This window comes from Eimeria acervulina, genomic scaffold (assembly GCF_000499425.1).
Source record: "Eimeria acervulina Houghton genomic scaffold, Eah_scaff775, whole genome shotgun sequence".
In the NCBI taxonomy this organism is placed as follows: Eukaryota; Apicomplexa; class Conoidasida; order Eucoccidiorida; family Eimeriidae; genus Eimeria; species Eimeria acervulina.
Genome location: NW_013549606.1, coordinates 3338 through 14255, shown reverse-complemented (window position 1 = coordinate 14255; position 10918 = coordinate 3338). Strand labels below are relative to the sequence as shown.

Sequence of the window (10918 nt, the reverse complement as noted above, 5' to 3'; positions counted from 1 at the left end):
GCTGCTGCTGCTGCTGTTCTTGCTGCTGCTGCTGCTGCTGCTGCAGGTGTTGTTGCTGCAGGTGTTGTTGCTGCAGGTGTTGCTGTTGCTGCGGTTGGTGGTGGTGCGCGTCACCCAAGCTGCTGCTACCGCTGCTGCTGCTGCTGCTGCTGCTGCTGCTGCTGCTGCTGCTGCGGGAAGAGATAGATAAGGGGGGTGGCTGCAGCACTAAGACCCTGTGCAGCACCATGACTGCATGCTTGCGAATTGCTGCTGCTGGATGCTGCAGCAAATCTGAGGCTGCTGCGCATACACCCGGAAGCATCTCTAAAGTTAAAAGGCGAGACACACATTGAAGCGCCGCGTGTACATACAGCACGTTCGGAGAACGCAAATCCTACACACAAACCACAAACCACAAACCCTAAACCCTAAACCCTAAACCCTAAACCCTGTACCCTGTACCCTAAACCCTAAACCCTAAACCCTAAACCCTTGGGTATAAAGTTTAGATTTTAAAACGCCCAATAATAACTGAGGATAGAGTAATGAAAAACGCAAATTGTATGCACAAACTCTAAACCCTAAACCCTAAACCCTAAACCCTAAATCCTACAGGCGTCATGCAGGCATTGCCCAGCATTGCTGCTGCTGTAGCAGCCCGAGCAGCAGCAGCAGCAGCAGCAACAGCAGCAACAGCAGCAGCAGGCATATCCGTGTGTGTGTGTGTGATAATGCTGCTGCTGCTGCTGAGCTGTAAACGGAGTCTCCTCTCTCTACTGTGTAGGGGACACACAATTAGGGTTTAGGGTTTAGGGTTTGTTACCTATCCACTTTGCTTTTGCTGGGGTTTGATTAGCCAAATTAACTGCGTGAATATGCGCAAAAGAAGCGCTGTGTCCGAGGAGCTCAACGTAGATGCTTCGAATAACAAACTCTTGCATCTTTCTCTGCGTAAACCCTAAACCCTAAACCCTAAACCCTAAACCCTAAACCCTAAAACCTAAACCCTAAACCCTAAACCCTAAACCCTAAACCCTAAACCCTAAACCCTAAACCCTAAACCATGTTGTCAGAGCATGCTTCACTTTTCCGGCACCCACTGACAGTTTCAGATAAGGGTTTATTAGGGAAAGGGTTTACGGTTTACGGTTTGGATTAGGGTTTAGGGTTTAGGCTTTAGGGTTTAGGGTTTGCGAGGCCTTACTGTAGAAACCCGCGGCTGATTCATTCGCTGCTTCAGCACAATTATTTCATTTGCTATTATGCGGTCCTCCTCCTGCACGTACACCCCAAACCCTAAACCCTAAACCCTAAACCCTAAACCCTAGGCGCTCTTTCAAGCAACACCCAGGGACTCTCCCGCCTGCATATCCCCTAAACCCTAAACCCTAAACCCTAAACACTAAACAAACCCTTGATCCTAGACCCGGAACTAGAACCCTCACCTGAACCCTAAACCCTAAACCCTAAACCCTAAACCCTACCTGCTTTGATCTCGCCTCTCCAATAAATTTGATGAGATCGAAGAACTCGCGGCTGACGTGGGGGCCGGCGCTGTTCATCTTCGCTAGGGTTTAGGGTTTAGGGTTTAGGGTTTGGGAGAAGAGGAGGGCGTCGTTATGCTAAACCCTAAACCACAGCGTTGCTCTTGACGTTGTTGCTGCTGCTGCCTCCGAAGCAGCAGCAGCAGCAGCAGCAGCTTGCGCTGCAGCGGCTGCTGTTGCTGCAGGTTTTCCCGCTGCTGCTGCTGCTGTTCTAACTGCTGCTGCTGCTGTTGCTGCTCCTGCTGCTGTTGGTGTTGCTGCTACGGCTGCGGAGGTGCCCGCTGCCGCTGCTGCTGCTGTTGCTGCTGCTGCTGCTGTTGCTGTTGCTGCTGTTGTTGTTAGGTAAGTAAAGAGACAGCTGTTAGAGGGTTTAGGGTTTAGGGTTTAGGGTTCAGATAGCACGGCCTAGCGCTGCCGACACGCGTATAGGGTTTAGGGTTTAGGGTTTAGGGTTTAGGGTTTAGGGTTTCTGTCTTCTAGAAGGTGTAGACGCCCAAGTCATGCAAAACAGATTAAATGAGGTAGACAGTAGTTGCTGCAGCTGTTGTTGCAGCTGCTAGTGCTGCTGCTGTCTTCCCTTGCATTGGTTGCTGCTGCTGCTGCTGCTGCTGCTGCTGCTGCTGCTGATGCATTTGCTGTGGCTGCAATAAATATGTCGTTAGTGTTGCTGCTGCTGCTGCTGCTGCCTCTCTGTGTATGTATGCATCCTGTTGCATCATTAAAAGCAGCTTTTGCTGTCTTTGCTGCTGCATGCATGCAGCAGCAGCAGCAGCAGTAGCAGCAACAGCAGCAGCGGCCTGGTCGTTACCGGGGCTGCAGCAGCAGTAGCAGCAACAGCAACAGCAGCAGCAGCAACAGCAGCAACAGAAATAACACTTTATAATATATTTAAATTATGTTTATTTGTTTATATTCAAAGCCTCTGCATCTCTATCAAAGAAGCGACAGCAGCTGCTGCTGCTGCTGGGTCGTGTGAGCAGCTCGCCGTTGCTGCTGCTGCTGCTGCTGCAGTTGTTGTTGTTGTTGCTGCTGCTGCTACTCTATTAGCTAAAGCAATGCTACGCGAACAGCGCCTCGCGCCGTTGCTGCTGCTGCTGCTGCTGCTGCTGGCGCTTGGAAGCAGCAACAACCTCAGCAGCAACAGCAACATCAGCAGCAACTTCAGCAGCAGCAGCAGCAGCAGCACGGGGCTTATTACTGGAGCCAGTGCAGAGGTGTGCTAAGCGGACCCTAAAACCCTAAGCGATGAACGAGGAGGCTATAAACCCTAAACCCTAAACCCTACGTTCCTGCAACGCTGCTGCGACGCCGTCGCTCTAAACCCTAAACCCCAAGGCAGCAGCAGCTAACCGTTGATGCATGCGCAAGGGTTTAGGGTTTAGGGTTTAGGGTTTGTTGTGCTCTTGCGTTCGTTCATCAGGGTCTTAGAGGGATGCACCCCTTTGCAGAAGCCGGCGCACCTACCCGAGTAAACCCTAAACCCTAAACCCTTAACTCTAGGCTTTTGTATCTTATTAATCTCATCTCGTTAAGGTTTAGGGTTTAGGGTCTAGGTTTTAGGGTTTAGGGTTTGTTCGCAGCGGCTGCAAGCGGGTATCAGCATCGATGATCAGGACAGAGCCCAGAAAGGGTTTATTGTTATCTGGTGCGTCAAACCCTAAACCCTAAACCCTAAACTGAAGTAAGCCCTAATCCCTGATTCGTAACCATTCGCTGCAGGAGAGACCCAACGGAGGCGTTTGAAGCCCTCAACGCTGCTGTTAGGGTTTAGGGTTTAGGGATAGGGTTTAGGGTTTACTTGTTAGGGTTTAGGGTTTACTTGTTAGGGTTTAGGGTTTAGGGTTTAGGGTTTGCGTTTGTGCAGGATGAGCATAACTTTGGTGTTTGTGTTGGTGCTGGGGATTTGGGTGGTCTTGAAGATAGCAGATGTACGTACACCTGAAGTTGTTTAGGGTTTAGGGTTTAGGGTTTAGGGTTTATAGATCCTGTTTTGTTGTTTGTTTGTTTGGCTTCTTCAATCTCTCTTTCTTGTGCCTCGCCTTCTTCCTAAACCCTAAACCCTAAACCCTCGTTCTCAGTCTGTCTTGTCGTTTATTATTATTTAAAATAATAAATTCGCTTAAACCCTAAACCCTAGTTAATAAGCCCTGATTTATAAACCGTAATAATCCTTAATAAGTAAGCAAGACAAGGGTTTAGGGTTTAGGGTTTAGGGTTTGTGGTTTGAGCAGGTGACGGACCCGCTGCTGCACACCAAATTTCTATCGTCTTGATGAAGGAGGGCTTTATCTTCATTTTAAATATTATTATCTTTTTATGTTTTTATTATTATATCTCTTAACTTCTTTTTATTATTTTATCTGTCTCCTTGTGTCTCTGTCTCTCCTTGCCCTCATCCCTGCGCAGTTAGTTAGTTGCTGCTGCAGCAGTTGCTGCAGCTGCAGCAGCAGCAGCAGCTGCAGCTGCTGCTGCTACAGCTGCTGCCGCTTGACGTTTGTCTCCTTCAGAACAAACGTCAGCGAGACAACCCTAAACCCTAAACCCTAAACCCTCGTTTTCTTCTCTTTTATTTGGGGTGTATATACGCTCGAAACCCTAAACACTAGAGCAGCTAGTAGCAGCAACAGCAGCAGCAGCAGCAGCAGCAACAGCAACAACAGCAGCAGCTGGAGCAGAAATAAGTATTAGGGTTTGTTGGGAATAAGAGAAGAGATAGCAAAACAGCAGGTGCTGCAGCGAACAAGCAGCAGCAGCAGCTGCTGCTGCAGCTGCAGCTGCTGCAGCTGCAGCAGCAGCAACCAGCGTAACTACTGGAGCTGCGCAGAAGCAGCTGCGGTGCGTAGACATCTCACAGCTTCAGCAAGAAAGGGATATCTCTGCTGCTGCTGCTCGAAGTCTGGGTTTGCTGCTGCTGCTGCTGCAACATCTCGCAGCAGCAGCACCAAATACTCTTCTTCTAATTCAAGAGGAGGAGGCCGCTGCTCCTCGGGGCCCCCAACGCTGTTCACTGCTGCATGCCACCTGCAGCAGCAGCAGCAGCAGCAGCAGCAGCAGTAGCAGCAGCGGTAGTGTTAGTAGCAGCAGCAGCAGTAGCAACAGCAGCAGTACCAGCACTAGCAGCAGCAGCAAAAGCTGCTGCTGCTGCTACGGTGTGGGCGTGAGAGGTGGTAGCGGCCAGTCAAGGCAGGAGAGCCCGTTAGGGTTTAGGGTTTAGGGTTTAGGGTTTAAGATACCTGAGAGAGAAAGAAGCTCTTGCTGCTTCAGGCTTCGGGGTTTGCGTTTGTGCGGTGTATGCGCAGCTAAACGGCCGCCGCCGCGAGATAGAGAGCACCTGCAAACCCCAAACCCTAAACCCTAAACCCTAGAGCCTAGACGCCAAGCCCTAGACCTGAACCCCAAACCCTAAACCCTAAACCCTAAACCCTCATCCCCAGCTTTTGAACGAGGCGCTCAAAGCACTACCTTCCGGATTCGAAAAGGGTTTAGGAGTTAGGGTTTAGGGTTTAGGGTTTAGGGTTTAGGGTTTACGTTTCTAGAGAACTCTCGCATGTCTTTTGTCCAGCAAGTGAAGAGCTGCTGCGCCTCCACTGGGAGCTCCGCTAGTGCTTCTGCGTCTATTTGCTGCTGCTGCTGCTGCTGCTGCTGTTGTTGCTGCTGCTGCTGCTGCTGTGGTTGCTGCTGAGATGTAGCAGCAGAAGAGAGGAAGCTCCGCACCATGCATGCAAGGTCGGCCTGGGGCTGCTGCCGCTGCTGCAGTGGCTGCTGCTGCTGCTGCTGCTGCCGTTGCTGTGGCTGCTGCTGCTGCTGCGGCTGCTGCTGCGGCTGCTGCTGAGGCTGCTGCTGAGGCTGCGGTCGTTGCTGTTGTTGCTGCTGCGGTGGTTGTTGCGATTGTTGGTGCTGCTGTAGCTGCTGCATGTGCTGCTGCTGCTGCTGCTGAAGCAGTTGGTGCTGGTGCTGCAGCTGCTGGTGCTGCTGCTGCAGCTGCTGCTGCTGCTCCTGTAGATGTTGCTGCTGCTGCTGTATATGCTGCTGCGACCCCCTTTCTTCATCGCCGCTCCCAGTTTCCTTGCAGTCTGAGAACAAACCAAAACCCTAAACCCTAAACCCTAAACCCTAATGTCGGCGGCACGAAGGATGCAAAGATTTATGCTTTAGGGTTTAGGGTTTAGGGTTTAGAATTAACCTTGGTACTGCTCCTCCGAAAGCTGCCGTTGCTGCTGTTGCTGCATCGAGCGCGGCACCGATTCTGCTGGTGTTGTTGCTGCTGCTGCTGCTGCTGCTGCTTCTGCTGCAGACTCATCTGTCTGCCGCCGCTTGTACGCGCGAGAATCTTCGCTGCTGCGGCTGCTGCTGCTGCTGCTGCTACTGCTGCTGCTAGAATAGCGCTGCCGCTCCCTTTGCTGATGGGGGTCTTGTTGCTGAGGCGGCTGCTGCTGCAGTTGTTGCTGCTGCAGTTGTTGCTGCTGCTGCTGTTGCTGTTGCTGTTGGGCCGGCGCTTGCTGCTGCGGTTGCTGCTGCTGCGGCTGCTGCTGCTGCGGCTGCTGCTGCTGCTGGCTCTGCAGCAGAGGCAGCAGCGCCAGATGCCTCGATAAACCTGCAGCAGCAGCAGCAAGCCAAGCTGCTGCAGAAGCGGTGCGGCCTAAGCCTCCAGAGGTTATCTGCTCGCAACAAACCCCAAACCCTAAACCCTAAACCCTAAACCCTAAAACCTAAACCCTAAACCCTAAACCCTGGTAAAAGATGAGCTATAAAAGAAGATACATGCAAACCGTCACAACAAGGGGAGTTAGGGTTTAGGGTTTAGGGTTTAGGGTTTAGGGTTTAAGGCTCACAGCACTGCCGCCCTCCTGCCAGCGTTGCGTCTGCTGCAGCAGCGCCAGCAGCACTCACAGCACTGCCGCCCTCCTGCCAGCGTTGCGTCTGCTGCAGCAGCGCCAGCAGCACATTTGCTGCAGCAGCAAACTCTGAAAGGAATAGCAGCAGCTGCCGCTGCTGCTGCTCCTGCTGCTGCTGTGGCGCAGCAGCAGCACCAGCAGCAGGTGCTGCTGCTGCTGTTGCTGTCGATGTAATTTGCAGCGGTCGCTCCTGTGGGGCCCAACCTGTCTCCTCCGCGAGAGCCTGAAGCACCCAAACCCTAAACCCTAAACCCTAAACCCTAAACCCTAAACCCTAAACCCCAAGCCCAAAGTGTGATTGAAGCAGCAGGCGAGTTCTTGTTACGGAGCATACCGAAGACTTAACTCCATTAGGGTTTAGGGTTTAGGGTTTAGGGTTTAGGGTTTGCTAACTTCATGCAGTCTGTCCAATGCATGCCAAGGAAGCGTATCTGCTGCTGCTGTTCCTGTTGTTGCTGCTGTTGCTGCTTCTGCTGGTGCTGCTGTTGCTGCTGCTGCTGTTGCTGCTGGTGCTGCTGCTGTCGCTGCTGGTGCTGCTGCACTAACAGCAGCAGCAGCAGCAGGTTCATTCAAAGCTGCAGCAGCAGCAAGAAGCGACTCTCCTGCAGCAGTAAGCGCTGCTGCGAGGTTTGGCGTTGCATCCGCTGCAGCGCACAAACCCTAAACCCTAAACCCTAAACCCTAAACCCTAAACCTCCATTTATAGACCCAACAGCCGGAAGCGGTTCGCCTGAGAAACCTTGCTCCCACTCCTAAACCCTACACCCTAAACCCTAAACCCTAAACCCTAAACCCTAAACCCTAGGATTGTAAACCCTAAACCCTAAACCCTAGCATATCGCTTGCCTCCTGTTTGTATAGGTTGAGGTTGCTGCACAGCGTTAGGTGCTTGAATGGTGCGCTGCTGCTGCTGACGCTGCTGCTGCTGCTGCTGACGCTGCTGCTGCTGCTGCTGCATGCGGCGCTGAGCTGCAGCAGCAGCTTCGTGCATCGAAGACAAAGCTGTAGAAACCATTCGCTGAAAACCCCCGACAAAATCTTGCGGCAGCGAGCTCTGCCCATCGCCTCCCTCCTGCGCCAAAACCCTAAACCCTAAACCCTAAACCCTAAACCCTAAACCCTAAACCCTAGGGAATGGGAGAGATGAAACGTACGTGCATACACCCGAGACACTAAGGGATTCAAGAGGTCAGCAGCAAACAACATGCAAGTACAAATTACACCACATAAACCCTAAACCCTAAACCCTAAACCCTAAATCCGCCTCACAGCCGTGAAGGTTCCTGGGGCAACTACAAATGCTCCTCCATGCAGTGGGAATTGGGCCCATGGTCTCTGTTCATCTTGCTGCTGCTGCTGCTGCTGCTGCTGTTGCTGCTGCTGCTGCTGCTGCTGCTGTCTTGGAGGCCTCTGTACTACGTGGATAGTCTGCCCAGACTGTATACGGTATTGCTGCAGCTGCTGCTGCGGCTGCAGCGCCTGCCCTCTAAAGATGAGTCTGAGGTTTGCTGCTGAAGGTGCAGCAGCAGCAGCAGCAGCATCATCTGAAGCAGCAGCAGCAGAATCAGCAGCAGCAGCAGTACTTTGCTGCTGCAGCGACTCTGCTACCAACTCTAACAATGACGAAACCTCCAAATCTTCAGGCAGATGAAGCGAGAAGTTGCGGCCATCAATTGTGCGAAAGTTTAACTCTAGCAACTCCGACATTTTAGGGTTTAGGGTTTAGGGTTTAGGGTTTAGGGTTTAGGGTTTAGGGTTTGCACACTGGGAATGTCTAGCACTAAAAAACCAAAGATTTCACCACACAGAAACTAATTCAGATAAAAAAATCTTAAACCCTAAACCCTAAACCCTAAACCCTAATCCAGTTCAGCCCTGGTGGGCCAGCCGCATGCGTTCGACTGGCATGCTAGGGTTTAGGGTTTAGGGTTTAGGGTTTATTGAGAATTCTTTGCTTTTGATTCACCATCCCTTATTTTCTCACGCATAAGACCACTAGCTAAACCCTAAAGCACAAACCCTTAACCCTAAACCCTAAACCCTAACTTACAGGGAAGGCGCTGTTACGCCGAAGACCGAGACCGATTGGGCTCCAGGATTAGGGTTTAGGGTTTAGGGTTTAGGGTTTGGTGTCGGCTGGAATCATTGCCTTCGCTTCGTTTTCTTTGCCTTACGGCGACTCTGCTTTTCAAAACCCTAAACCCTAAACCCTAAACCCTAAACCCTAAACACTCTTAGCCATTCGTAACTTCGACGCGACCTCAGTCTCCAGCGCGGCGCTGCAAGCCCTAAACCCTAAACCCTAAAGCCTAAACCCTAAGCCACTAACCGCGCCAACCAAACCCCTTCAAAGGCCAAGTGGATCGGCAGCAAACCCTAAACCCTAAACCCTTCGGTTGCAAACCCTAAACCCTAAACCCTAAACCGGAGGTTTAGGGTTTAGGGTTTTCCTGATTTGCGGGATGACCCTCACATCGGATCTCAAAGTTTGTCAAGTGTACGTCAAGCAGCGACAAACCCTAAACCCTAAACCCCAAACCCTAAACCCTAAACCCCAATAGCTAAACCCTAAGCCCCAAACCCTAAACCCTAGCGACAAACCCTAAACCCTAAACCCCAAACCCTAAACCCTAAACCCCAATAGCTAAACCCTAAGCCCCAAACCCTAAACCCTATTACTGCATCCGCCTTCCGTGGGTCCCGTAGATCTGAACGTGTAAGGGTTTAGGATTTAGCGTTTAGGGTTTAGGGTTTAGGGTTTAGGGTTTAGGGTTTGCGGCTTCAGATGTAAGGACGCGCAGCACAAATACGTCTGCCCTAAGTGCAGGCTTCTCTACTGTTCTCTTCTTTGTTACAAGGTAATTTGTTAAACCCTAATTTATAGTTTAAACCCTAAACCCTAAACTCTAAACCCTCGCCCCTTCCTAAGCCTCTTTTGCGATGTCGCTAAACCCTAAACCCTAATTAAACGCGGTAAAATAAACCATCTCCTTCTGCTAAACCACTTTCTCTTCTCTGCCCATACAAGGGTTTAGGGTTTAGGGTTTAGGGTTTAGGGTTTAGGGTTTGGAGTGTATGACCTTCAGCAGCACAACTCGGAGTGTGTGGCAGCATTTCATGAAGAGGAGTTTGCTGCTGCTGCTGCAGCAGCAACCCCAACGCTGCACGAGCAGCGGGAGTTTAATAAGAAGCTAACACGCTTCTATAGGCAGCAGCAGCAGCAGCAGCAGCAAGATGATGAGGAAGAAGAGCAGCAGCAGCAGCAGGAAGCAGCAGAGCAGCAGCAAGCGATCGAGGGTTTAGGGTTTGGGTCCAGCGAAGAAGAAGAAGCAGCAACAGACGACGAAGACTCCCCACAGCAGCAGCAGCAGCAGCAGCAGCAGGAGCATAAGCAGCAGCATATAAGCAAGGAGCGGCTGCAGCAGCTGCAGCAGCTAGCAGCAGCAGGAACCCTCGATCTGCAGCACCTAACAGCAAAAGAATCTGCTGCTTTTTTTGCTGCCCTCAAACGCGGAGAGTTAGCGCAGTATCTGCAGCCTTGGAAACCCTGGTGGCTATCCGTAAGGGTTTAGGGTTTAGGGTTTAGGGTTTAGGGTTTGAGTGTTGGGGGTTTGGGGGTGGGCGTAAACTCTGTACACGGGGATCCTGCAGTAAATGGCGTTGTAAACCCTAAACCCTAAACCCTAAACCCTCACCGCACGAAAGGAGCCCACTGGGCGTTTGAACGCAGGAACTTGGGGTTTAGGGTTTAGGGTTTAGGGTTTAGGGTTTAGGGTTTGTGTTCAGGTAGAGCTGCCATCTGTAGAAACCCCTGCGCATATTTGCTGTCGCCCCACTCGGCCAGACCCTCGGCTTGCAATGACACTGATGCAAGTGGTGTACGTACACCCCAAACCCTAAACCCTAAACCCTAGTCCCTAAACCCTAGGCTTGTGCCGTCCTAGTTCGCTTCAGAACGTTCTTCATCTGGCCTCGAAGCAGAGGCTTTAGGGTTTAGGGTTTAGGGTTTAGGATTTAGGGTTTAGGGTTTAGGGTTTAGGGTTTAGGGTTTAGGGTTTGAGCGCAGGTTTGCCTATGCGCACTATATGCGTACTTTCAATGGAGCCTTCGAAGAGGGGGAAGTGGAAGAAGCTGCAGGTCACTTCTTAGCCATTGCTCGAGTGAGGGTTTAGGGTTTAGGGTTTAGGGTTTAGGGTTTAGGGTTTTTAGTGTGGGTTCAGAGCGGACGCCAGTGCTGTGGAGCTGTGCGCTCATTTTGAGGGTTTGTCGTTTAGGGTTTAGGGCTTTGGGGTTCAGGGGTAGGGTTTAGGGTTTGTGGTTTAGGGTTTAGGTTTAAGGGTTGGGGCTGGTGGTTTAGGGTTTAGGGTTTAGGGTTTACAGTTTGTGGTTTAGGGTTTAGAGTCGAAAGACCCGCCGCCTTCCTCCGCCATTGCTGCTGTGGATCAGGTGCTTGAATGGGCTGCCCAGGTAAACCCTAAACCCTAAACCCTAAACCCT

The 10918-nt window shown here is 51.4% G+C and overlaps 4 protein-coding genes across 4 annotated transcripts in view; 2 read left to right on the top strand and 2 right to left on the bottom strand.

Annotated features, from left to right (window-relative positions):
• Positions 1-125: 125 nt before the first annotated feature.
• Positions 126-1544, bottom strand: EAH_00048760 (hypothetical protein; the record flags this gene model as incomplete). The annotated part of the gene is made up of 4 exons (XM_013394459.1): positions 126-376; positions 806-929; positions 1187-1258; positions 1467-1544. 4 exons carry the CDS (start codon positions 1542-1544, stop codon positions 126-128), a joined length of 525 nt encoding a protein of 174 aa, XP_013249913.1.
• Positions 1545-2581: 1037 nt separating this feature from the next.
• Positions 2582-3799, top strand: EAH_00048750 (hypothetical protein, conserved; the record flags this gene model as incomplete). The annotated part of the gene is made up of 5 exons (XM_013394458.1): positions 2582-2740; positions 2947-2994; positions 3107-3171; positions 3391-3454; positions 3758-3799. 5 exons carry the CDS (start codon positions 2582-2584, stop codon positions 3797-3799), a joined length of 378 nt encoding a protein of 125 aa, XP_013249912.1.
• A 198-nt stretch (positions 3800-3997) lies between these two features.
• On the bottom strand, positions 3998-8128 carry EAH_00048740 (ubiquitin family domain-containing protein, putative; the record flags this gene model as incomplete). Its single annotated transcript, XM_013394457.1, has 9 exons — positions 3998-4027; positions 4379-4547; positions 4760-4857; positions 5055-5599; positions 5710-6184; positions 6417-6644; positions 6815-7065; positions 7337-7493; positions 7691-8128. The coding sequence occupies 9 exons, from the start codon at positions 8126-8128 to the stop codon at positions 3998-4000; spliced, it is 2391 nt and encodes a 796-aa protein (XP_013249911.1).
• Positions 8129-8883: 755 nt separating this feature from the next.
• The window catches only part of EAH_00048730 (hypothetical protein, conserved), a gene marked incomplete at both ends in the record, with an annotated part of 3402 nt that continues 1367 nt past the window's right edge, over positions 8884-10918 (top strand). The window contains 7 exons of the mRNA XM_013394456.1: positions 8884-8918; positions 9207-9279; positions 9508-9981; positions 10208-10299; positions 10488-10581; positions 10631-10682; positions 10821-10888. Coding sequence (XP_013249910.1) covers positions 8884-8918; positions 9207-9279; positions 9508-9981; positions 10208-10299; positions 10488-10581; positions 10631-10682; positions 10821-10888 — 888 coding nt within the window. The remainder of the gene's footprint in view (positions 8919-9206; positions 9280-9507; positions 9982-10207; positions 10300-10487; positions 10582-10630; positions 10683-10820; positions 10889-10918) is intronic.